This window comes from Aureococcus anophagefferens (genome assembly GCF_000186865.1).
Source record: "Aureococcus anophagefferens unplaced genomic scaffold AURANscaffold_1, whole genome shotgun sequence".
In the NCBI taxonomy this organism is placed as follows: Eukaryota; class Pelagophyceae; order Pelagomonadales; family Pelagomonadaceae; genus Aureococcus; species Aureococcus anophagefferens.
Window position 1 is genome coordinate 549949 of NW_008705561.1, and position 25487 is coordinate 575435.

Consider the following 25487-nt stretch of genomic DNA (forward strand, 5'->3'; position numbering starts at 1 on the left):
CGGCGTCCGCGGCGTCGTCCTTGGACGCGTCCTCGGCGTCCGCGGCGTCGTCCTTGGACGCGGCGTCGTAGTCGCGGTAGTCCTCGAAGTCCTTCTCGAACTTGTCGTAGCGCTCCTCGAGGTCCTCGGCGCCGCCCTTGATGTGGTCGATGTCCGCGTGGTTCTCGCGCGTCCGCTTCCGCGTGTCGCGGTTGACGACGACGACGGCGAAGACCGACGGCGCGAAGAGCACCCAGGCCGCGGCGCCCGCGAGGGCCGCGAGCGCGAGCCAGGCCGCGTAGAGGCGCAGCGTGCGCCGCCGCTTCGGCGGGCCGGCGGACGCGTCGAAGACCCGCCGGAGCGCGTCGGGATCCGGCGGCCGCGCGCGCGTCCGCGCGGCCGCGGAAACGGAGAAGAGGACCGCGCCGTGGAAGGCCGCGCTGAGCGCGCGCCAGGCGACGACGGCGCCGCTCCCCGACGCCGCGCCGCGGCCCCGGAAAACGTCGTAGACGAAGAGGGGCAGCGCGGCCAGCGCGACGACGAGGAGCGGGTAGCGGCCCGGGAGCGCCTCTTGGAACGTCGCCGCGAGCGCGACGCACAGACAGAGGCTCAGGACCGTGAAGAACCCGAGGACGGACGCGAGCTCGTTCTCCGAGCGGTCCGACCGGCCGCCGTCGATCCACAGCGTCGCGTGGAGCGCGAGCGCGACCGACGACACGGCGAAGGACACGACCAAGACCGCGACGACCGCGAAGCCGTGGAGCCGCCGCGCGACCGTCACGAGCCGCTCTCCTAATTCCCTGTTCACGGCCGTGTGCCAGCGCACGAAGGCCAGCACGACGTGCTCGCCCTCGCCGTCTCCGGCGTGCATGGCCACGCCGAGCGACTCCGTCGCCGGCGCGCGGTCGCGGCGCCGGTCGTGCGCGACGGCGACGCCGTCGCGGCGCCGCGACGGCACGAGGTGGTCGCCCAGGCGCACGGGGCCCCGGCAGCGCACGGGCACCTGCCCCACGAAGGCGACGAGCGCGCCCTCGCCGCGCCGTTTTGCGTCGCCCGGCACGCCCGCGGCGATGGACGGCGTCGTCGACACGACCATGCACGCGCCCGCGCCGGACGTGTCGAGCGACAGCTCGTTGCCGTTGGCGAGCTGGACGACCGTGCCCGGGCCGAGGCGCTTGCCCGACTTGAGGTCCTCGAGCCGCCAGGGGAACCACTCGGCGTAGTCCGCGGCTTCCGGGGGCGTCACGACTCGTCCGTAGATGTTCCCCGCGACCGTGACGTCGCCCGAGACGCGCATGGACCCGAGGAAGATCGTGTCGTCGTCGCCCGGCGCCGGCGGGAACGCCGCCTCCTTGGCGCGCTTGGCGCCGTTCGGCGGGCTCGGCGCGCCGTCGGACGACGACACCGTCGACGCGCAGGAGCTGATAGCCGACCCGTCGCGCCAGACGCGCACGAGCCCCAGGGCGTCGTCGACGACGCGGACCTTCTTCGGGCCGTCGACGACCTTGGCGACGAGCGTGTAGAAGCGGCCCCGGTAGCCGTGGGCCTCCGAGCTCTCGCCGGGCTTCGCGCGCCGCGCCGACCGCGCCATGGGGCGGCACGCGACGCCGACGTCCGACGCCTCCGGGAACCAGTGCTCCGAGTTGTGCACGGATTGGAACGTGACGGCAAAGCCCGGCGGGCCGCCGTGGCGCCGCTTGCCCGTCTTCATGACGACGTAGGCGTGGTCGCCGACGTCGAGGATCGGCGACGCGCTCGGGCGCACCTCGAGCGCGAGCGCGCGGGCGTCGCGCGCGTGGAGCAGCCGCAGGACGTCGAAGGCCTGCTCGGGCGTCGGCTCCGCGTCGAAGCGCTGCACGGCGGCGACGGACGCCGCGAGCCGCGCGTCCTCGTCCTGGACCGGCGCGGCCTCGTTGGCGAAGCGCAGCGCCTGCGCCTCTTCCTCGAGGATCTGTCCGACATCTTCCATGAACAGCGCCTCCTCCTCGAGCGACGCGTCGCCGTCGGCTGCCGCGTCGAAGGCGGCGCGTGCTTCCGAACTCATGCTACGCTGAAGCGCGGGGCGCTCCATGTTCGACAGCAGGCTAGCGCTCGAGCTCATGCTGCCCAAATGGGCAGCCCATAGAATTTGAGAAGCCTGCGAGATGTCCGCCGAAGCGACAGCGAGCCGGGATGGGTCGGAGAGATGTCCAGGACCCCCGAGGCACGCGTGCCCTAGCCGAGACCAGGGCCTCGACACGAGGCTGGGGCGGGAGAGGAGTGGTCGAGTCACCTCTAGTTTTTACATGCTACAAGCCCCAATCATTTTAAAATTGGCCCGTGCGTGCGAGGCCTGCAGGCTTTCGGTGGAAACTGAGGAGCTCGGCGCGAGATCCTGTGTACAGCGACACGAACGGCGCAATCCGGATGCGGCTGGGACATTCCTCGAGAGAATGGCGGCGGTGGTTGCGGTACATCCACTGGTCATCATCATGATCCAAGACGTCTAGGTGGAGCCGGAGCCCGGTACCGTAACGAACTGCACATACCCGCACCGTGGCATCCGAATCCCAGACGTATTCACTGCCGTGGATTTCGAGCGGCGTAAACGAGTTAGTTTGCGGACCTTCAAGCCTGTAATCACCACCATTGCTATGCCAGAGGTAAGCATGCAGCACATCGTTTGGATCGAGGGCTGCTTGATCGACGATTTTCTCGCCATCGATGATGGCCAAACCACAGCTATCGATAATATCTTGCGAGGCTCGTCCCAATTTCAGTTCCCAGAAAATGGTCTCGTCGTCATTGATCGCCGCGCCTTGACCGAAAAACATTGTATCATCATCGTAGCGGCAATCAATAACGCGAGGCGAAACCATACTATCCATGTCAAACTGGACGGGTTGTAATGCCTCGCTAAACGCCACTGGAAGCCAGCGAAATATCGCGTTGTTCCTCACGACTTCTCGCCAAGACGACGGCGAGGAAAGCGCCAACCGGAGTCGCGCGGCGATGCCCCGAAAGACCTCCTCCGCCTGGTCACGCCACACCGTCGAGACGCGAAGCGCGGGCGCCAGCTCGTGAAGCGGGAAGAACGCGAGCACGAGAGCCGGTGGAAGGCGTGACGGCCAGGGCACATCGGCCGTGAGTCGGTCCAGGGCGCTTTGCGCGCGATTTGCGAGGGCGACGGAGCGCGCTACGATCGCTCGCAGCTCGATGGTGGTGCACTTCTCGAGGGCCTCGGCGCTGTCAGACGTGTCCATGTCGACGTCGGCGAGCCCGCAGGACACTCGCAGGCTTCGCTGCGCGCGGCGCCCAGACCCCGCCGGCGCATTCAACATCGAAACATTGATGCCGGGTTGCAGTCTGCCAGTCCTTCTGCCCGCGCAAGAATACTTACAGGAATCGCACAGGCATCCCCCCGCTTAGAGGCGCGCGCGGCCCCGCCCTTGGTGGCGGCTTCGCGCGCGCCGGCCGCGCCCTAGGGCGCGACGGACGCGCCGAGCTCGATGAGCGCCTTCTTGAAGCGGCGCGCGGCGAGCTTGGGCATCTTGCACTCGGCGATGAGCTCCGCGGCGTCGTCGTCGGTCATCTCGACGAGGTCGTGGAGGTCCCCCGCGAGGTCGAGGAGCTGGGCCTCGTACTTGCCGAGGTTCTTGGCCGCGATCCAGGTCTCGAGCGTGTGGCCGCCCGCGGGCGTCGGCGGCGGCGGCGGGCCCGGCGTGTACGGCGTCTCCGGCGGCTCGCCGCCCGCGCTGAAGGGCGGCGCCGCCGGCGTCGCCGGCGGCGCGGGCGGTGGCGGCGTCGCCGCGAAGGCGAGGGCCTTCTTGCGGGGGGGCGGCGGCGACGCGGGCGCGACGTCCGACGACGGCCCGACGCCGGAGACGTCCTCGGTCTGCTCGGCGACGCGGCGGACCTTGAAGAGGGGCTTCGCGTTCTTGGAGCCCTGGCGCGCGAAGTTGGGCAGCGCGCCGCCCGAGTTCTGCTCGTCCATCTTCTGGAAGCGGCCGAGGAGCTTGTTGAAGCGCGCCTTCTCCTGCGCCTTCTTCCGCGCGATCTCGCGCTCGAGCAGCTCGCCGCACGCGTTGACGGCGTCGACGGCGCGCTGCGTCGACGCCTGGAGCACCTGGACGTCGGGGTAGGCGCAGGCGCCGCGCGCCGTCGCGATGGCCGCCTCGGCGAGCGCGGACGAGTCGGCCATGCGCGCCTCGAAGCCGGCGTCCTGCGCCTGGTACGCGATCTCCGCGAGGCACTTCTCGGACTCGTCGAGCGTCACGAGCGCGGCGACGCGCGCGGCCTCGCGCTGGGCCGTCGCCAGCGCCGCCTCGACGGCGCGCGTCGCGTCGGCGACGGCGGCCTTGCAGGGCTCCGGGTCCACGGCCTGGAGCGCCTTCTGCGCCGCGAAGATCGCGTCGCGCGCGCCGACGACGGCGTCGGACACGGTGCGGATGCCCGCGATGATGAAGACCTCGACCTGGATGGCGCCGAGGCGCTCGGACGCGAGGTCGAGGGACGCCTGGAACTCCGCGCGCGCCTCGTCCATGCGCCGCTTCTTCTCGAGGTACGCGGCCGCCGCGAGTTCGCCGTCGCGGACGACCTTGAGCGCGTCGTCGAGGCGCCGCCGGCGCTGCTCCGCGGACGTCTCCGCGGGCTGAGCGATCAAATTCGCCATGGAGGCCATGGTGCCCGCGCGCCGCAGCGTGTGCGGGCCCTGGGACGCGGACATGGCGAGCGTGCCCCGATCCCAGGAGTTCGCGACCGTGAGCAGCTCGACGCGGCACTCCGCGAGCGCCTTCTCCGCGCCCGCGGCGACGGCCAGTAAGGCCTTCGAGTCGGCAGGATCATAAAGCTCGTTGGCCGTCGTCTTGAGCGCGCCGCAGCGCTCGTTCGCGCCGTCGATCTCCGAGAGCAGCTCCGCGCGGATGCGGTACGCCTCCTCCTTCTGCTTCACCGCGGCCTCGACGACGGACGCGCAGCGGTCCGCGGCCGCGCGGAAGGCCGCGATGGCCTCGGCCGCGGGCCCGGCCTTGCCCGCGCCGACGGCCGCGGCCGCGCCGTCGCCCGCGGCGGCCGCGGCCGCGAGCGCGTTGAGCACGTACTCGACGGCCGCGACGCCCTTGATGGACGCCTCCGTCTTGGCGGAGGCGACGACGTGCTGGCAGCGCTTGAGCTTGCGCTGGAGGATGGACCCCTGGAGCTTGATCCACCAGCGCTGGAGCCGGCGCACGAAGGGGTAGAGCATCGCGTTCTTGATCGACTGCAGCTTGTAGAGCACCTCCGACTGCATGAAGAGCTTGGACACGCCCAACCGGTAGGCCGACGCCGGCACGGCCTCGGCGACGTGGGGGTGCTTCATCATCGCCGCGGCGAGGGCCTTGGGGTCCACGAGCGCCGCGCCGCGCGGCGTGAACGCGCGGAAGTCGCGGACGAACTCGCGGTAGAGCACGCGCGTCGGGAAGCCCGCGCGGCGCACCTCGAGCGCCGCCATGACGCCCGAGCACACGAGCTGGCGCAGCACCGACGGCTTGTCGAGCTTCGCCGGGAGCTTGTCCTCGTTGGTCTTGATGCACCGCACGAAGCGGGACGACGACTCGCGGAGCACGTTGACGAGCGCGTTGAGCTGGCCCAGGTACTTGTTCGCGACGGTCATCTTCGCCGCGGCCTCCGCCGCGGGCCGCGGCGGGAAGCACGCGGCGACGACGGGCGCCGACGAGCCGGCGAGGACGTCGTAGACGTGGCCGAACAGTGCGTCGCGGTTCTTGTCCACAAAGTTCGACACCGTGTAGACGATGGGCCCCGCGAAGTGGTGCACGAGGAAGTCCTCCTCGGACGTGCGCGTGCCGTCGTTGCGGCGCCACACGGACGCCGGCCCGCAGACCTCGAAGAAGGGCGACCCGCCGTGGGCCTTGTTGACCTTGGCCGCGAACTTGGCGCCGTCGGACGCCGCGTTGCCGCGGAGGCACTCGCCGTCGAGGAGCCGGAGGATGCCGTTGGGCCGCTTCGACAGGAGCTCGATGCAGGGCGTGTTGTCCGGGAAGACGGTCTTGTCCCAGTCGATCTGCTCGCGCGTGTACTCGTCCTCCTCGGACTTGAAGATGATGTCGTTGAAGACCTTCTGGAGCATCTCGTTCGTCGTGTTGATGAAGACCTGCTCGAAGCCGTTGCTGTGCATGTCCTCGAAGCCGAAGATGTCGAGCACGCCGATGAACTGCGTCTCCTTGCCGCCGGAGACGTCGAACGCCGCGTTCGCGCGACTGACGAGCCAGTCGAAGAGGCGGCTGAACGTCGCCTTGGCGAGCGCGTTGCGCAGGCCCGTGGCCGCGGCGACGTCGTTGAGCGACGTCACGGTCTCGCCGCCGTGGATCTCGCGCACGCGCACGACGAGGGCCGCGGCGAGCTTCGCCGCGTCGACGCCGAGGAGTTTGGCGGCCTGGGCTAAAGCTTCGTCGCCCGGCGCCACGGCGGACCCGTCGTCCGCGGCCTCGACGAAGGTCACGTCGCCGAGCCAGGCCACCGCCGCGGCGACGCGGAAGATGCGCTCGCGCTCGTCGGCCCGGACGCCGAGCGCGTCGAGCGCGGCCACGGTCGCCTGGAACTCCTCCGCGTCGTCGAGGTGGGCCACGTCCGCGCAGCCGCTCGAGTAGCCGTGGCTCGCCGGCTCGAGGGCCGCGCCCGCGAGGCCCATGCCCGCGGCGCCCTCCAACAACCCCTTGGCCGCGCCGCGGCAGAGCTGGTAGAAGACGTGGTAGTTGCGCTCGCCCGGCGCCTGCTCGACGACGCGGACCTTCTCCAAGAGTAAATTCTCGATGTGGCCGCCGTTGATGACCGCGCTATTCATCGCGAAGTCGAAGCGCGTGAACTTGCCGAAGCGGCTCGAGTTGTCGTTGCGCAGCGTCTTCGCGTTGCCGAAGGCCTCGAGGAGCGGGTTCGACGCGACCATGCGCTCGGCGATCGTCGGGCCGCCGGCGCCCGGCTCCGCGCCGGACTCGCGGCGCGCGGACGTGCGCTTCGACGCCACGGAGAGGTAGTGCAACATCAACTTCGTCGTCTCCGTCTTGCCCGCGCCCGACTCGCCGCAGATGACGATGGCCTGGTTCTTGCGCGTCCGCTGGAGGCTCGTGAACGCGTCCTCGGCCTCCTGGTAGCAGTGCGGCGGCAACGCGCCGTAGGGCCTCCCGTGGTAGCGGCCGATGACGTCGTCGCCGTAGATGGGCAGCCACTTGAAGGGGTTCATGGCGATGAGGATGGGGCCCGTGTTCGTGTAGATGAGGTCCATGCGGAACCGGTGCTGGATGTTGTCGAGGATCGCGGCCTCGTGCAGCGTGCTCAGGTTGTCCATGTTGTCGACGCCTACAAGCTTCGGGTGACGCGCGTTTTCTAGTCCAAGGGACGCGGGCCGACGCGCCGTTGTTCGACGTGAGGGGCACGCGCTGCAGCACGCGGCGCGGCGCCTCCTTCTGCTTCCGGCTCGGCGGCTTCAGCGGCAGCTCGAGGTCGACGTCGAAGTCGCGGCCGTCGTTCGACGCCGCCGTCACGCGGCCGCCGCCGACGGACGTGACCTTGGCCTCGATGTAGGCCTGCGCCGGATCCGACACCCAGCAGAGCCCGCCGACGTCCGACGAGCTCCAGTTCGTGCTGTGATTCATGTAGCCGGCCATAGTATCCGCTGCGAACGGCCGCGGAAAGCCGCCGGGCGCCTCCGACCGACCGCAGGCGCGGCGCGGCGCGAGGCGCTGTCGGGCGACGAGGCGCGCTGAGACTGCGCGTCTACGGACGCCGGCCCGCGGCGACGGTCGCCGTGACCCGACAATGCAGTCGGTTGATCAAGGTTTCGAGCGCGGCGGCCGCCGGCAAGTCGGGCTCGAGCACCCGGGGAAACATGGCTGCAAGCGAGCTCCGGACAAAGGGATCGCCGCCAGCGCACCACATTATGCCTCTGTCTCGCACCCTCGTTTGCGCCGCGCTCGTCGCGAGCGTCGCATCCTTCCAGCCGGTCGCGCGCCGCAGCCTCGCGCCGACGTCCACGGTGCGAAAAAACGCGCAGCGCCGACGCAAAACACGCATAAAATTGCCACAGGCCCGGCGCGCGCCGCCGTCGACGCCCGCGGCGCCCTCGAGCACGGCGCTGCACGCGGCACGATTCCCGCGTCGCCGCATCGTCTGCCGCGACGCGCATGACACCGCTCGCAGGTCATCCCCGGCGACAGCGTCGTCGAGATGGTCACGCTCGGCGGCTTCATCAACTTCCTCGGCATCTACAACGCGCTCATCACGGGCCGCATCCTGCTCTCGTGGTTCCCCCAGGCCCAGGGCCAGCCCCTGCTCCAGCCCCTCTTCGTCGTCACGGACCCCTTCCTCAACCTCTTCCGCGGCCTCATCCCGCCGATCGGCGGCCTCGACCTGTCGATCCTGCCCGCGCTGCTCATCCTGTCGTCGCTGGGCAACGCCATCCCGGCCCTCGGCGCGGACCTCGGCCTCCTGTGAGGCGGGTGCTCGGGCCGGTCGCGGACGGCGCCGCGGCGCGAGGCCGCGGCGCGAGGCCGCGCGCGGTTGTTAACGAATCGGACGAAGTCGGGCTGCGGGTGTTTTTGTGGGGACGGCGCGGTTGCTTCGGTGCAGAAGCGCCATGTGCGGTGTCGCGATCGCACTAGCAGGCTAGATTTAGTCCGCGTCGAACCTCGCGAAGCGTCCAGACTCTAGAGGGGCCCCTGCGCGACGGTGCGTGCCGCGGTCCCCGGCCACGTCCCCGGCCCGTGCCCGGGCCGTGCCCGGGGCCCCGTGCCGGGCCCGTGCCGGGCCTCCCCGGCCCGTGCCCGGCCCGTGCCCGGGGCCCGTGCCGAGTGCCGGGCCCGTGCCGGGCCGCGTGGCCCGTGCCCGGCCCGTGCCCGGGGGCCCGTGCCGAGTGCCGTGCCGCGTGCCGGGCCCGTGCCGGGCCGCGTGCCCGGAGCGCATTTACCGTGCCGGAACCCCCGTGCCCGCCGTCCCCGGCCCCCGTCCCGGGGCCGGACCGTCGTGCAGGGGCCCGTCTCTAGCGGCTCGCCGCCCGCTTGTGGCAGAATAAAAAGTTAGACGCAGGTCATCAACCCGCGGCAAACGGCGTCGTCGGTGTTCGCTACCATGGCGGAGCCGCCGACGCCCGAGGGCCCCATGATCGTCGTCGCCCTGACGGAGTCGTCGACGGCCGACGACCTCTGGGTGGCGCTGAACTCGCCGCAGTGCGCCCGGGGCGACTGCTCCTGGCTCATCCTCGGCGTCCTGGGCAAGGGCGAGGCCTGCCTCGTGACGGCCGTCGGGGAGGCCGACGCGTCGCGGGCCGGTGCGCTCGCGGCCTGGCTCGCGCCGCGCCTCGTCGCCGCCGGCGCCGCCGCCGGCTGCCAGCCCTACGGCGCGCCGGCCGCGGCGGCGCCGCCGCGCGAGATGGCGCGCGTCGCGCCCGCGGACGCGTACCGGAACCGGAAGCGGCAGCAGCTCCAGGTCGAGGTGCCGCCGCCGCCGGAGGCGGACGCGGCGGGCGCCGACGCGCTGTCGCCCGTGAGCCTGCGGTCCGTGGCCGCGTCGCCCGTGGGCAAAGTCGTCGACGAGGCCTTCGCCGAGCCGTCGTCGCCGCAGGACAGCGCGCTCCTGAGGCGGAAGAAGACGAGCCTCCAGTTCCCGACGGGGTCGCCCGCGGGCCCGCTGAGCCCCGTCGCGCGCTTCCTCGAGTGCCTCCAGGAGCCGAGCAGCCCGCGCGACGCCGCGCTGCTGCGGCGCAAGAGCGAGTTCCCCGGGGGCGACGCGGCCGCGCCGCCGCCGCCGCCCTTCGAGCCCATCCGGCCCGACGCGCCGAGCCCCGTGCCCTTCGACGGCGACTTCGGCGCGCCGTCGAGCCCCTTCGACGCCGCGCTGCTCAAGCGGCGCCGCGGCGCGCCGCCGCCGCCGGGCGCGCCGTCCCCCGAGCCGTACCGGGGCCGCGACGCGGGGCCGTCGAGCCCCTTCGACGCGGCGCTCCTCGAGCGGCGCCGCGGCGCGACCGCGGCGCCGGGGAGCCCGGCGGGCGAGCCGTCGAGCCCCTTCGACGCGGCGCTGCTGCGGCGCCGCGGCGCGCGCGCGAGGCTCCCGGACGCGGAGCCGCGCGCCGTGCCCGTGCTCGCCGCGCCGCCGCCGCCCCTGGCCGCGGAGACGCCGTCGCGCGCCGCCCACGAGACCATCCGCGCCGCCGCCGCGACCGTCGCCGGCGAGCTCGCGGCCGTCGCGAGGCCGGAGCTCGCGGAGGCGGACGTGCTCGCGATGCTCGCGGGCGCGGGCGACGGCGCCGGGGCCGCGCCGGCGTCGCCCGGCGGCGACGACAAGATCGCGCGCATGGTCGCCGCGGCGCAGTCCCCCGTCGGCGACCTGCCCGATTCGCCCGCGGACTACGCCGAGGAGTGCGCCGACACCGCGAGCGACGAGTCCGACTACGTGCTCGTCGAGGCCGATTTGGACTACGTCGAGGACATCGAGAAGCCGCCGGACGCGGAGCAGCCCACGGACTGGGAGGCCGTCGACGCGCGCGCGGCCTGCGTCGCCCGGGCCGTCGCCGTCGAGATCGAGGACGCCGAGGACGACCTGCTGGACGCCGCGGCGGCGACGAAGGCGGCGTCGGACGCCGCCGAGGACGCGGCCCGCGCCGTGAGCCTGGCGGACGCGGAGGACGTGCTCGTCGAGGCCTGCGAGGACACGAAGGCCGCGTCGGACGCGGCCGAGGCCGCGGCGGCGCGCGTCGCGCTCGAGGACGCGGAGGACGACGCCCTGGACGCCGCCAAGGCCGCCGTCGACGACGCGGACCGCGCCGCCGCGCTGGCGGCGGCGCGCGACGCCGCGCTGGCCGTGGCGCTCGAGGACGACGGCGACGCGATCCTCGACGCGGCCGCGGAGGCGAACGAGCCGCTCGACGCGGCCGCGCGGCCCTACTCGACCCTCGACGCGGCGGCGCCGGCCTTCGAGGCGACCATCCTCCGCGGCGTCGACGCGTCGCGCGTCCGCGCGCCCGACGCGCCGCCGTCGCCCGCGTCGCCGTCGACGCCGGGGTCGCCGCCGTTCTCGCCCGGCGGCGTCGCCGCCGTCGAGCGCGCGGCGACGGCGCGGGCCTGGGGCGCGTCCCTCGACGACGCCGCCGCCGGCGAGCGGCGCGCCCTCGAGGCGCGGCGCCGGGACGTGGAGGCTTTGGAGGCGGCCGTCGCGCTCGAGGACGCGATGGCGTCCGGCCGCGCGGAGACGCGGCGCGCGGTCGAGCTCGCGCTCCGCGACGCCAAGGGCGTCGCGCCGGCGCCCGCGGCCGACAGCCCCCGGGCCGCGGCGGCGCGCGCCCTCGTCGAGCCCGCGGCCGCCGCGGGCGCCGCGGCGCCGCGGGAACCCGCGGCGGCGGCGACGCCGCGGTCCGCGCTCGACGCGTCGCTCGTCGCCATGCTCGCCGCGGACAGCGACCTGCACCTGAGCGACGCGCTGGCGCGGGCCTACGCGCCCGTCGTCGGCTCGTCGGCGGCGCCGGACCCGCGCGCGGCGTACCCGCCGCTCGCGGGCCTCGCGGCGCCGCGGCCCCGGGCGCCGCCGTCGCCGCGGCGCCGCGCGACGGCCCACGAGGCGGACCTCGACGCGGGCAAGCGGCCCGAGAGCGCCGCGGCGAAGAAGCGCCGCGAGCGCAAGAAGAAGGCCTTCGAGGCGTCGCCCGACGGCTTGTGGGAGCGCGCGTGGCTCGCGTCCGACGGCGCGCCGGGCGCGGTCGCGTCCGTGGACCGGCCCTACCTGAGCGTGAGCCAGCTCACGCAGGAGTGCCTCGAGGCCGCGGGCTCGTCCCTCGTCCCCAAGAAGCGGCCGCCGCCGCCGCCGCCGCGGCCCGCGCCGAAGCTCTCCGAGCGGCCGCCGCCGCGGCACAACGCGTACGCGGCCGCCGTCACGGCGTCCTCGTCGCCCTTCCGCCAGGCCAAGCACCGCGCCAAGCACGCCGCGCCGCCGCCGCCGCCCGCGCCCGACGTCGTCCGCCACCAGCTCAACGTCGGCGCGATCTACGGCGCCTTCGAAGACCGCCTCATCCAGAACGACGACGCGCTCAAGCGCATCCTCGCCAAGTCCGAGAAGCTGGTCCGCCCGTCGCCGTGATCTGCCTCATACCCCCCGCCAGCGCCGCGTAAGGACGCATCTTCCCCGACTTTTGCTGCAACGATGCGGCACCGTTTTATGTGAAGAGTGGTTGAGGCTTGTAAACGCGCTGCTGAGTTGGCTCCAACATCGAGCGGCAGCCGTCGTCGTCCAGCACCAATCAGTCGTCGTCCAGCACCGGTCCCACGATGCTGCGCGTCTCGATGGTAGTGTCGCTCGCGGTGCTCAGCGATGCGCTGCGCGCGCCTCTCATCGCTGGCAACTGGAAGTGCAACCCGGCCTCCGTGGACGACGCCGTGGCGCTGGCGACGGCCCTGCACGCGGCGGCGCCCGAGCGCGAGGTCGTCGTCTTCCCGCCGTCGCCCTACCTGGAGCCCGTCGCGCACGCCGCGCAAGGCGCCGTGGCGCTCGGCGCGCAGGACGCGTGCGAGCTCTCGGACGCGGGCGCCTTCACGGGCGCGACGTCGTTCCCCATGCTCGAGAGCCTCGGCGGCGTCACGTACGTGCTCGCGGGCCACAGCGAGCGCCGGTCGCTCTTCGGCGACGACGACGCCGCCGTCAAGGACAAGGTGCGCAAGACGCTCGACGCGGGCTTCGCGCCCATGGTCTGCATCGGCGAGACGCGCGAGGAGTACGAGCTCGGCATCACCGACGACGTCTGCGCCGTGCAACTGTGCAAGGCGCTCACGGGCGTCACCGCCGCGGAGCTCGAGCGCGTCGTCGTCGCCTACGAGCCCGTCTGGGCCATCGGCACGGGGCTGACGTGCCCGCCCAAGGTCGCGCAAAAAGTCCACGAGCGCATCCGCGGCCGCCTCGCGACGATGTACTCGCGGGAAGCCGCCGACGGCTGCCGCGTGTTGTACGGGGGCTCGGTGACGCCCGCGACCATCGACGCGCTCATGGCCATGGCCGACGTCGACGGCGCTTTGGTGGGCGGCGCGTCGCTCGACGCGGCCGCGTTCGCGAAGATCGCCGGCTTCACGGAGCGCACGGGCTGGTGGCGCACGAAGCGCCTCCTCAAGAAGCTCCGCCGCTAGGGGAGTTGTAACCGTGAAACAAGCTAGAGCTCGCCCTCGCCGCCGCGCGCCATGTCCCAGAAGTCCTTCTCGCACTTGACGGCGTCGTCGAAGTACGACTTCGCGATCGCCATCTCGGACGCGTGGAGGTCGAGCGCGTCGAGCATGCCGCGCAGGTAGGCGACGACGCCCGCGAAGTACTCGCCGCGGTGCAGGTCGATCCACTCGAGGTGCAAGAACGACAGGCCGTCGCGCGGGACGACGCGCTCGCCCCAGCTCAGGTAGCTCCACTCGGCGACGACCAGCACGGCGAGCATGGCGTGGAGCTCGCCCGACGCCGCCGCGCGCCGCATGAGGCCGATGAAGGCCGACGTCGCCGGCGCCGGCGGCGCGGCGCGCGCCGCCGCGTCGAGGCCGAGCGCGTCGAACGACCGCTCGAAGTACGTGTTCTCCTTGCCCGTGATCAGCGCGAGAAACTGCGCGCCGGGCACGCGGTCCGCGAGCGTCGGCGCGTGGGCGATCATCGACGCCAGGAGCACGACGAAGGCGTCGAGGAACTTGTGGTCCTGCACGAGGTAGCGCGTGAGCGTCGCATTGGGCAGCGTGCCCGCGGCGAGCTCGTCGCAAAAGGGATCATGGGTGATCGCATACCAGTGCGGCGACTCGGAGACGAGCCACTCCGTTGTCGTCTGCGCGGAGGCTATCGTTAGCGACGCGAGTGCAAGGAAAGCCGTCGTCGTCTGCGCGGAGGCTATCGTTAGCGACGCGAGTGCAAGGAAAGCTCTGCCCATCGCAGAGTCAGTTTTTAGGACGCTACAACTTGAACTTCAAACATAGGAATCAGGCGCTGGCGGGTGTCTATTATTATTATTATGGGTGCTTTAACGTGGGACTAGAACCTGATGAAATGATCGAGCGCCTTTAAACATCTCAAACATATTCGAGACACATACACCTGACATTAGAAACATTCCAATTTAGCGGTCCCCGGGGGCCCGGTGCCGCGGTCGACGATGGCGCTCGGCACCGTGGGCGCATCGAATGCGCCGCAGTGTCGAAGAAGGCGCGGCCCTCGATGAACCAGGCCTCGCGGCCGCACTCGACGTCGCCCGCGCAGCGCGACGGCGCGTGGACGCGCGGGCGGAGGAACGTCGGCGACCGCGCGTCGAGGGCCGCGCGGAGCTTCGCGGCGCGCCGGCCGGGCGCGGCGCAGTACGCGCCAGCGCGGGCTCGAAGCGCGACCGCGCCAAACGGGCAGACTCGCGCGCCCGTACCCCTACCGACCCCCTGCCTGCCAACCTAACCCCCGGCGAAGGCGTCGGCGTTGACCAATATTGGCCGAATCGCTGACAGGAAAGAGCAGCAAGACCCGGGCCGCACCTGCTACTGCGTCTCCACGTTTGATTCCCATCACTACGATAGCAACAAGGACGACGCGGCCGCCGACGTCGCCCGCTGGAGTCGTAGTGGATTGCGGCGACCCTACAACCTCGGGCGGCCCGAGCGCTTAAACGCGATGTCCCGCGCCGAAAAGGGCCGTTTCCCGCCCCCAGACCCCTGCCACCCCCCGCGCGACCCGCCACGCCCCCCTCTGAAGTGACAACCGTCGAAAAGAGGCCCGTCGAAGCGCCTAAAATCGGCGAACCGAGCTCGACTCGTTTCGATGGTCTGTTCGTCGCGGCGCGTCCGTGCCGCCCCCTCCCCGCATGGCCTCGACCATCGTGAACGCCCGGCGGGGGAAGCGGTCCCGGCGCCGGTGGCCCGCGGTCGTTCGTCGCCGAAGAAAGTCGTCTTCGATCCGCGAGCCGTCAGCCCCGCCCCGCGTTCCGACGACCACCCGTCTTTCCGCTCGACGACGAGGTCGCTCGCTCCGGAGACGAAGTCCCGATCGCGTCGACTTCCCCGCAGATTCAACCATGCACCTCATCCGCGCGATCGCCTTCGCCACGGCGGCCGCGGCGGCCGCGCCGGTTCCCGAGGACAAGGACCCGCGCGCGCAGAACAAGGACCTGCGCGCCGAGAACGAGGACCTCCGCGAGCGCCTCGCGGCGGCGGAGGCAGCCGTAGCGGCGTTCCGCGCGTCGTCGTCGTTCGAGGACTCCGTGAGCAAGGAAGTCGGGCAGCACCGTCGCCTCAACAGTGTGTGCGACTGTGTCCGCGACTGTGGGGTGGTCTCACCCAAGCCCACGCCCGAGCCCGCGGACGAGCCCACGCCCGCGGACAAGCCCGAGACGGGCGTCACGCTCGGCAGCGGCGCGCCGGAGCTGTCGCGCGGGCCTCAGCTATCGTCGCAAGGCAACGAGATGCTCGGCATCCTCTGCGCGCTCCGCGATGCCCCGGTGGACAATTCAAAACCCCACCTAAGCGGCCTCTTCTCGCAGATCAACCAGAAGACGCAGCTCGCCTTCGACGCGGCGACGAAGGGCAAGCGCCTGGACTTTTCGTCGCGCCCTGTCCATAATTCGCCCCGCAGCCACGCGGCCGACGACTACGGCCGCGGCTGCGGCGGCGGGAAAAACAACGCGACGATGGGCTGCTTCTTCGCGCCCGTCGACGACGCCGCGTGCGCGGCCTCGCGCGCGCCGCGGAGCGCCGCGGGCGCGTTCCGCGCGCTCGCGGCGAACTGGACGCGGTACGAGGCTCTGGCCGCGTTCACCGAGGTCCTCTGGCGCCCGAGCGCGGCGGTCCGGGCCACGACCGCGGCGATGCGCTCGGCGCTCGACCTGCCCGCGGAGACGCGCGTCGCGCTCGGCGTCCACGTGCGCCGGGGCGACCGCGTTCATGACGCCTTTTCCGAGAGGACGGGCTTCACGATGTTCGACGACGCCGAGTGGGTCGACTTCTTCGCCCAGCGCACGGCGCGCGGCGACGTCGCGGTCGTGTTGACGCAAGACGACGTGCTCGCCGCGAAGCTCGTGCACGCGTCCGCGGCGCGCGGCGTCCGCATCGTCCACGTCGACGCCGCGCTCCGGAGCGCGGGCCTGCCCTTCGGCCAGTTCCTCGTCGCCGCGATTGCGCTCCTCGCCGAGGCGGACGTCGTCGCCGCGAACTCGGGCTCGAACATGGGCCGCGCCGCGTTCGTGTCCGCGGCGAAGCGCGGCGCGCGGGGCCCGCCCGCGATGTTCGACTTCGACGGAAAATGGACGGCGAAAGACGCGGCGCGCGGCTATGCGCCCTGCAAGCTCCAGTACTACCTGTCGGCCACGAATACTAGTGGGAAGAAGTCCATGAAGAAGTCCACGAAGAAGTCGATGAAGGTCAACGGTTGCCCAATCCCTGAGGGGGGACATCCGCTATGCTCGCGCGTCTGCTAACGATGCTTCGTAGCTCGACCCCTTCGCTCGACCCCTGCGCGACCACCGCGCGGCCGCGGCGCTTCATCATCACTTCATCATACGCGCCGAGCCACTTCAACGCCTCATGTGCAATTGTTGAAGCGGCGTTTACCATATCCCGCCGGCGGGATATGTTATTTTGACACGCACTTAGGAACGCCTAGTCGACAACCAGTCACGCAGTCCTGCCCCAGAACATCTCCTGGACTTCGGGCGTGTTGGCGAAGCCCGGCGCGTCCGCGAAGCAGAAAACGGCGACGAGGCGCTGCGACGCGCCGACCACGGGCGCGACGCGGTGGAGCGAATAGCGCCCCGCGAAAATCTGGAGCGTGCCCGGCGCGAAGGGCGCCGCGGAGACGGCCGGGGCGGAGGCGCCGCCGCGCGGCGCCGCGTCGTACGTCGAGTGCGTCGAGACCACGGCCGCCGTCGCCGCCGCCGCGAGGTCGTCCGACGAGTTCCGCAGGGGCTTCGTGAACTCGAAGGCCCCGCCTTCGTCGGCGGTCTGCAGGCTCAGCGTGACCGTGTACTCGCTCTCGTCGTAGTGCCACGCGTGCTCCCACGCCGGTTCGAAGACGTTGATCGACGCGGCGCCGAGCGCGTCGTCGAGGCGAAAGACCCTGGCGCCGGTCACGGCGCCGACGAGGTCCAGGAAGACGTCGTTCGCGTAGAGCCGGCGCAGGGCGCCGTCGGCCGCGAGCTCGTCGTACGCGGTCGACGCGACGCGCGTCCGCATCCGAAGGTTGCGCACGTGCGCCTCGGGCAGGCTCGAGTCGCTCGTGGACAGCTGGTAGGCGTTGTGCGTCGCGTCCGTCGCGAAGGCCGCCGGCGCCTTGCTCGCCGCCTCCTCGACGGCGTCCGCGAGCGCCGCGGCGCCGAGGAAGCCCGGGAACGACGCGCACCCGGTGGTCCGCAGGTCCTCCCTCGCGCGCGCGACGAGCGCGCGGCCCGCGGCGCCGCGGAGCTCGTCGATGGGGTAGCGGCTGAGGTCCACGAGCTCCGGGAGCGTGTAGTCGAGGTCGACCTTGTGGCGCAGCATGCCGACGGAGAAGAGCGCCACGAGCAGCGCGCTCGCCTGGAGCTCCCAGGACAGGACGCGACGCACGTTCCAGCCCATGGCGAGAGAAGCGCTCGAGGCGAGAAGAGGGTGAGGCGAAAAGAGGCTCAGCTAAAAGCCCCTTGCCACAATTGCCACACTGAGCCCATTGCCACAACAAACTTGATGAGGCAAAGGCAATGACAGACCAACAACAGCTTCAGCCAAATCATATCCGGCCCGCGACGCATCGGTCGCGAAAGGTAGCTGGAAGCGCACCCGCCGAAAATCGCGCAAAACCCCCCACCAATTCCGCGGCTCCGTCGACGCCGCCTCGAGGCCCGGGCGCGACCCGCGACGCGCGCCCGCGTTCCCCCGCCCCGAGAAGCCGCTCGAAATCTTCCGCGTCGTTACTTCGCTGCGGTCGTCCGGGCCGCGCGCTGGGCCCCGCCGCCGACGCACGACCGCGACCCGGCCCTAGACCTTGTACAGCATGACGGCCTTGTCGTTGATTTTGAACGACACGAACTGCCTCGTCTCGTGCGTCACGAAGGAGCCGTAGGACCGGCCGATGACGACGTGCCAGCTCGGGCTCCACTTGGAGTCGAATTTCCGCTTGATGCGCTCGACGATCTCCGAGCCGGCGGGCCCCTCCCAGTCGCCCTGCGTCGCCTCGAGGTTGTTGAGCTCCTCGCGCACGCTCTCGATGGCGTCGCGGAGCACGTCATCTCCCATGTCGCAGGGGAGCCGCACCTGGGCCCCCCACATGTGCGCGAACTCCATGGGCTTGTCGTCGGCCATGGTGCCGCTCGCTGCGCGCGCGCGGGCAGCCGCGAGAGACGGATGAACGACTGTTTTTGGCGCTGCCTATAACAAGATTCCTGAGGCGAAGGTGCCGCTAGCGTTTCATCTCGAGAGGTGGGGGCTGCCATCTCCGAGCCATGGCGACGTCGGCCCTGGCCGAGGAGGAGGTGCGCGCGGAGCTGGCCCGCGCGAAGCTCGAGCAGGTGCGCGCGCGGCGGGCGCTCATCCTCGCCGAGAGCGACCTCTTCCGCGCGCGCGACGAGGCGCAGCGGGCCCTGGACCTCGAGGCCGCCGCGTCGAGCGCCCAGGCGGCGTCCGTCGCCGCGCGGCTCGAGGTCGTCGACGGCGCCGTGCGCGAGGTCGAGCGCGAGGCGGAGCTCGGCGCCGCGGCGCTGGAGCGCGTGACGGCCGCGGAGGCGCGGCACGCCGTGCGCGTCGCGGAAGACGAGGCGACGCTCATGAGCCTCGGCCGCCTGCGCGAGGAGGTCGTCGTGCTGCGCAAGGCCATGGTGAGGAGCGTGCTCGAGCCCCGGGACCTCCACGGCCGCCGCGGCGCGGCGCTGGCGGAGCCCGAGGGGCCCGGCGCGAAGCGGCGCCACGTCGGCCGGAAGTCCGTCGCGTCCCAGGCCGCGGCGCGCCTCGAGGCCGTCTTCTTCGCCGGCGGCGGGCCGACGGCGCCCCCGGGCGCGAAGCGGCCGGGCTCCCAGCGCCGGCGCAGGGTCCAGCTCGGCGCCGACAAGGTCCACGGCGGGAAGCTCGCCGCGCTGCTGGCCGACGCGCACGAGCAGGCCGCGGACCTCCGCGTGGCCCGCAAGCCCGCGCCCGTCGCTGTGCCGGACCGCGACCACCGCGGCGACCTCGTCGTGCGGCGCGCGGCCGGCGACGACGACATGCGGCCCGCCGCGCGCCGCGCGCGCCTCGAGGAGCTCCGGGCCGCGCTCGAGGCCGAGGTCGAGAAGCGCCGCGACCACATGCGCGCGCTCCGCGACGCCTACGAGCAGCTCGCCGCCGTCGGCGCCGGCGCGGCCGACGAGCCGCCCCTCGAGCGGCGCCTCGCGGCGCTCCTGCTGCCGGACGCGCCGGACCCCGTCCCCTCCGTCGTCATCACGCGCCTCGCGACGATCATGGCCGCGTAAACCTTACTCGATCATGATGGCGAACTTGGCGAAGACGGGCCGGTGGTCCGAGTGGGCCGCGGCGGGGACCGCGTCGTACTCGTAGGGCGCGAGGCCGTCGGGCGAGAAGAGGACGCGGTCCGTCCACGCGGGCACGCGCCGCTTCGGCGACGTGTCGTAGTGGGCCGCGCCGACGTCGACCTTGTACGTCGGCGCGAAGGCGAGGGGCGACTCCGCGTACCCGACGAAGGCCTTGCCGTCGCGGATCTGCGCGGGCAGCTCGTCGAGCGCCCGCAGCTCGTCGAGCGCGGACGCGTCGGCGGCCGCGGGCGGCCGGCGCCGCGCGACGCGCGTGTTGCCCGTCTCCGCGTTGACCTGGACGACGCCCGACGGCGGCGGCGTCGGCATGCGCGCGGACACGGCGTTCGCGCCGAAGCGGGCCTCGTAGCCGGGCGCGAAGGCGAGGGGCGCCGCGGCCGCGCCGCGCCTCAGCGCGTCGTCCATGATTCGCGCGTCCGCGAGGTCGTAGTCGACCCACGCGCGCGTCGCCGTGTCGTAGTGCTGGAACCGCGGCAGGTCGAAGGCCGCGGGGCAGAGGCCGCTCCGCTCGAGCAGATCGTCGACGACACCGCGCGGCGCCGCGAGGCGGTAGTTCAGGTCGCCGGCGAAGACGACGCGGTCGTGCGCCTCGATCAATCGCGTGGGGCTGCTCGGCGGCGCGTCGCTCGCGGCCCAGGCCGGCGCGGTCGCCGGCGACGACACGGGCCGCGCGGCGACGGCCGGGTGCGGCGTCAGCATCGGCGACGACACGGGCCGCGCGGCGACGGGGGCCGCCGCGCCCTCCGGCGACGCGACGGGCCGCGCGGCGACGTCCGGCGCCGTCGGCGGCGGCGGCGGCGGCGGGGCCGCGGGCGACGACAGGGGCCGTGCCGCGGCGTCGGCGGGCGGCAGGGGCAGCCCCGCGGCGGCGGCGGCGGCGTCGGCGGCGGCGTCGCTCGCCGGCTTCTGCCGTCCCCGGAAGAGCGACGAGTTGATCCGGTGGAAGTCGCGGTTCCGCTTGTCGGCCTGCTTCGCGTGGGCCGCGAGGTGCGCGCCGACGAAGAGCAGCGACGTGTCGCGGATCTTGAAGCGCACGGCCGCGGCGCCCTTGTTGGCCAGCAGGCCGCCGAGGCCGCAGTAGACGACGTCGACCTCCGCGTCCCGCGCGCCCGCGTCGCGGCGGCAGAACACGGACGTCCGCACGGCGCCGAGCGACGCCGCGGCGAGGCGCGCGAAGCTTTCGCCCAGCGCCTCGGCCCAGCAGTCGTCCCACTTCTCCCGGTGCGCCTGCTGCGACTGGGCGCCGCCCATGTCGCGGAGGCTCAGGGAGTGGAGCTCCTGCGCGACGACGCAGACCAGGCTCATGCGCTCGAGCTCGAGCCGACTGGTAATGCGCTGGATGTCGCCGTACTCCGGTTCTAGCTCCGCGAGGTTGAACGTCACGACGGCGGCGTGCAGGGTGTTCATCGCGGCGACGATTGCTGCGGTCCGACGCCCGATGCCGGCTCGAACAGTCCAGCCCAGACGCGGGGCTGGCCCTGCAACGAGGGAGAAACTTTGACCATTGACATCATTGTGAAGCAAGTCGGCATGGCCGCGCCTGAGCTCGACCCGCAGCCGCTCGTCGTGCAGCGCGGGCTCTCATATTTGTCGAGACCAATCGAACCCACCGCTGGCGCGTTCGAAAGAATATTGAATAATGTTGAGCCGGCGGGAGGGCCGGCGACACCTTCGATCGTCCAGATCCTCGACTGCAAAAAATGCAGACATCCCGGGATAGTCCCGTTCGACGAGCCTGCTCAGTGCGTAATCGTTTGGCGGGCCCGGTTGGTGACGCCCGCGCGCAGGTACGCAATGAAAGTGACGGACGGCGTCCATCATACGATGATGCAAGTCTTTCCCAATGATGGAGGATCGGCCGCACACATGGCGACGCCGCAGCTCACACGCCTAGTGACTGGGGATGGGTGTTCACGGGCAACTCTAAAGACCGGTTGCTTCTTCCGACTAAGGAAGCGTGTCCACCGCGTCTGACACGCCGCGCGCACGGCGCCCGCCCCTTTCGCCCCTCGCACCCTCATTCACCAGGTTCGCCACTGTCCGGTCCCCGAATCACCCTGGACGCGTCTGGCTGGTACTATGTGACATGAAGCGCGTGAGTGGCCCCCGACCTCTCATCGAGTCGACGAAAAGCCTCCCCCTCGAACCATATTCGGGGGCGTCGCCTGCCCTTGCCGAGAAGGTTCTGACGAGGTACCAGCGCCACCTTCGCAAGAAGCTGAACCCGCCCCGCGTGAGCCTCCTCGTGCTGCGCGCCCTCTGCCACCGCGGCCGCGCGCATCCGCCGTCGGGCATTCTGACGCGCCTGTTCTCCGCGAACTGCACGATCTCCAGCGCGAAACGAAAGACGCGCCAGGTGGCCCTGCCCGACGGCCCGTTCCGGCTGGTCGTCGCGTTCTGGATCCAGCCGCTAATCTTCTAGTTACTGATCCGTCGTCGTCTGCCCCGCGAGGCGCATGGCCTTGAAGTCGCCCGCGGAGATTGGCGCGTACTTGGCCGGGCGCTCGGGCGAGACGAACTGGGGCAGGGCCGCGAGGGGGCTCGCGCTGTCGGCGTCGACGAAGAGCGCGATGACGAAGCGCGGCCGCGCGGCCTCGGCCGCGTCCGCGGGCGCGACGACGCGGTGCCAGGTGCTGCAGAGCTCGTCGTTCGTGCGCCGCGCGAGCATGTCGCCGATGTTGACGAAGACGTCGGCGGCGCCCGCGGGCGGCACGACGTCGCGCCAGGCTTCGGTCGCGCGCGCCGCGGCCTGCAGGCCCGGGGGCCCGCCGCGGCGATTTAAAAGCAGCGTGCAGAACCCAAAGTCGCTGTGGGCGCCGCAGCGGCTCGAGGACGGCGCCGCGGGGCCCGGGTAGTGGATGGCGCGCAGCGAGCACTGGTCGAGCTCCGCGACGGCGGACGAAAAGGCGTCGTCGTCCGACCCGACGGCGCGCGCGAGGCAGCGGAGCGTCGCCTTGCCCGCCGCGACGCCGTCCTTGAAGAGCGCCGCGAGGGGCCGCTCGAGGGAGGGCGGGAGCTTGCGCTTCCCCGGCTGGAACTGGAAGACCTCCTTCGGGTCCGGCGCGGCCTGTCTGGGATCCGGCGACTCGTTGCCGAGGCGGATGTAGCCCACGTTCTCCCGCACGTCGCGGTACTCGAGCTCGAGCTTCTTCTCCAGCGGCAGCGCGAAGAGGGCCTCGACGCTCTCGAAGGCCGCGTCCACGACGGCCGCGTCGATGCCGCCGTAGGCCGGCAAAGCCAGGAGGCCGTGGCTGCGGCAGGCCTGGGCCGCCTCGGCGGCGGCTTTCGCGCGCGCGGCCTCGCCGTCGGCGCCGGCGTAGGCGTCGTGGAAGGCGCGGACGTCGACGAGCGGCGGGACCAAGGGCTCGGGGCACAGGGCTGCCATGTCGCAGGAAGGCTGCCCAGACTCGCCGACGTCAAAACCAATCCACTGGCAAGTTTCCGTGCAAGTTGAATTTTAGAAGGCCAACCCCTCCCGGATCAAGGCCTCCGCGACGCCCTTCTCCGACTCGCCGTCGTCGTAGTCGAGGTCGTACGTCCCGTCGCCGTTGTCCTTGGCGATCTTGCCCGGGTACCACTTCGACTTGCCGCGATATCGGCCCTCGATCTTGTCGCCGACCTTGAAGGCGCCGCCGGATCCAGTGGCAGCGGACGCCCTGATCAGCGCCTCCGCGACGTCCGACTCCTTCTCGCCGTCGTCGTAGTCGATGTTGTACGTCCCGTCGCCGTTGTCCTTGGCGATTTTCCCGGGATAGTACTTCGACTTGCCGCGATACCGCGCCTCGACCTCGGCGCCGACGGCAAACGCGCCGCCCGACCCGGACGTGGCGGCGCCGCCGCGGATGAGCTCCTCCGCGACCTTTTTCTCCGACTCGCCGTCGTCGTAGTCGATGTCGTAGGTGCCGTCGCCGTTGTCCCGAGCGATCTTGCCCGGGTACCACTTCGACTTGCCCCGATACCGCGCCTCGACCTTGGCGCCCTTGGGGAACGCGCCGCCCGACCCGCCCGCGCTCGGCTTCGACGGCTTCGATGCCCCGCCGCGGATCAGCGCCTCCTCGACGCCCTTCTCCTGTTCGCCGTCGTCGTAGTCGATGTCGTACGTGCCGTCGCCGTTGTCCCTGCCGATCTTGCCCGGGTACCACTTCGACTTGCCCCGGTAGCGCGCTTCGATCGCGCCGCCCTTGGGGAACGCGCCGCCCGAGCCGCCCGCGCTCGGCTTCGACGGCTTGGACGCCCCGCCGCGGATGAGCGCCTCCGCGACTTTCTTCTCTGACTCCCCATCGTCGTAGTCGATGTCGTAGGTCCCATCGCCGTTGTCCTTGGCGATCTTGCCGGGATAGTATTTCGACTTGCCGCGGTAGCGCGCCTCGATCGCGGCGCCCTTCGGAAAGGCGCCGCCGGCGCCGCCGGCGCTCGGCTTCGAGGGTTTCGATTCGCCGCCGCGGATGAGCGCCTCCGCGACCTTGGACTCCTTCTCGCCGTCGTCGTAGTCGATGTCATAAGTCCCGTCGCCGTTGTCCTTGGCAATTTTGCCCGGGTAGTACTTGCCCTTCCCGCGGTACCGCGCTTCCACGGCGGCGCCCTCGGGAAACGCGCCGCCGGAGCCGCTCTTCTCCGGCTTCGACTCGACGCCGCGGATGAGCGCCTCGGCGACGCGCTTCTCGTTCTCTCCATCGTCGTAGTCGATGTTGTACGTCCCGTCGCCGTTGTCCTTGGCGATCTTGCCGGGATAAAATTTGCCCTTCCCGCGGTATCGCGCCTCGACCTTGGCGCCCTCGGCGAAGGCGCCGCCGGAGCCGCCGCTCTTCTCCGGCTTCGACTCGACGCCGCGGATGAGCGCCTCCGCGACCTTCGACTCCTTCTCCCCGTCGTCGTAGTCGATGTCGTACGTCCCGTCGCCGTTGTCCCGAGCGATCTTGCCCGGGTAAAACTTGCTCTTGCCCCGGTACCGCGCTTCCACCGCAGCACCTTTGGGGAAGGCCCCACCGGAGCCACCAGCGCTCGCCTTCTCCGGCTTGGACTCGACGCCGCGGATGAGCTCCTCGGTGACGCCTTTTTCCTGTTCGCCGTCGTCGTAGTCGATGTCATAGGTCCCGTCGCCGTTGTCCCTGGCGATCTTGCCAGGATAGTACTTGCCCTTGCCCCGGTAGCGCGCCTCGATCGCGCCGCCCTCCGGGAACGCCCCACCGGAGCCACCAGCGCTCGGCTTCTCCGGCTTCGTTTCGACGCCGCGGATCAACGCTTCGGCGACGCCCTTCTCCTTCTCGCCGTCGTCGTAGTCGACGTCGTAGGTGCCGTCGGCGTTGTCCTTGGCGATCTTGCCCGGGTAGTATTTACCTTTGCCGCGGTACCGCGCCTCGACCGCGCCGCCCTTCGGGAAAGCGCCGCCGGCGCCGCCCGCGCTCTTCTCCGGCTTCGACTCTCCGCCTCGGATGAAATCCTCCGCGACGTTCGACTCCTTCTCGCCGTCGTCGTAGTCGACATCGTAGGTGCCGTCGCCGTTGTCCTTGGCAATCTTCCCGGGATAAAATTTGCCTTTGCCCCGGTAGCGCGCCTCGATCGCGCCGCCCACGGGGAACGCGCCGCCTGAACCGCCGGCGCTCGGCTTCTCGGTCTTGGACTCGACGCCGCGGATGAGCGCCTCGGCGACGCCCTTCTCTTGTTCGCCGTCGTCGTAGTCGATGTCGTAGGTCCCGTCGCCCTGATCCTTGGCGATCTTGCCGGGATAGAATTTGCCCTTCCCCCGGTAGCGCGCTTCCACGGCGGCGCCCTCGGGGAACGCGCCGCCGGACCCGCCGCTCTTCTCCGGCTTCGACTCGACGCCGCGGATGAGCGCCTCGGCGACCTTCGACTCCTTCTCGCCGTCGTCGTAGTCGACGTCGTAGGTGCCGTCGCCGTTGTCCTTCGCGATCTTCCCCGGATAAAACTTGCCCTTGCCCCGGTAGCGCGCTTCCACGGCAGCACCTTCCGGGAACGCGCCGCCGGACCCGCCGCTCTTCTCCGGCTTGGCCTA

General features: G+C 71.5%; 5 protein-coding genes across 5 annotated transcripts; 1 reads left to right on the forward strand and 4 right to left on the reverse strand.

Annotated features, from left to right (window-relative positions):
• Nucleotides 1-5167: 5167 nt before the first annotated feature.
• On the reverse strand, nt 5168-7604 carry AURANDRAFT_18821 (hypothetical protein; the record flags this gene model as incomplete). The annotated part of the gene is made up of 2 exons (XM_009034511.1): nt 5168-7388; nt 7483-7604. Coding segments are annotated over 2 exons (2343 nt in total), but the record flags the coding sequence as incomplete, so codon positions are not given.
• Nucleotides 7605-12275: 4671 nt separating this feature from the next.
• TPI1 (hypothetical protein) lies at nt 12276-13109 on the forward strand (the record flags this gene model as incomplete). Its single annotated transcript, XM_009033987.1, has 1 exon — nt 12276-13109. The coding sequence occupies one exon, from the start codon at nt 12276-12278 to the stop codon at nt 13107-13109; it is 834 nt and encodes a 277-aa protein (XP_009032235.1).
• A 23-nt stretch (nt 13110-13132) lies between these two features.
• AURANDRAFT_18874 (hypothetical protein) lies at nt 13133-13879 on the reverse strand (the record flags this gene model as incomplete). Its single annotated transcript, XM_009034510.1, has 1 exon — nt 13133-13879. The coding sequence occupies one exon, from the start codon at nt 13877-13879 to the stop codon at nt 13133-13135; it is 747 nt and encodes a 248-aa protein (XP_009032758.1).
• A 4054-nt stretch (nt 13880-17933) lies between these two features.
• Nucleotides 17934-18224, reverse strand: AURANDRAFT_18483 (hypothetical protein; the record flags this gene model as incomplete). Its single annotated transcript, XM_009034509.1, has 1 exon — nt 17934-18224. One exon carries the CDS (start codon nt 18222-18224, stop codon nt 17934-17936), a length of 291 nt encoding a protein of 96 aa, XP_009032757.1.
• Nucleotides 18225-19405: 1181 nt separating this feature from the next.
• AURANDRAFT_16655 (hypothetical protein) lies at nt 19406-19660 on the reverse strand (the record flags this gene model as incomplete). The annotated part of the gene is made up of 1 exon (XM_009034508.1): nt 19406-19660. A coding segment is annotated over one exon (255 nt), but the record flags the coding sequence as incomplete, so codon positions are not given.
• Nucleotides 19661-25487: the final 5827 nt, after the last annotated feature.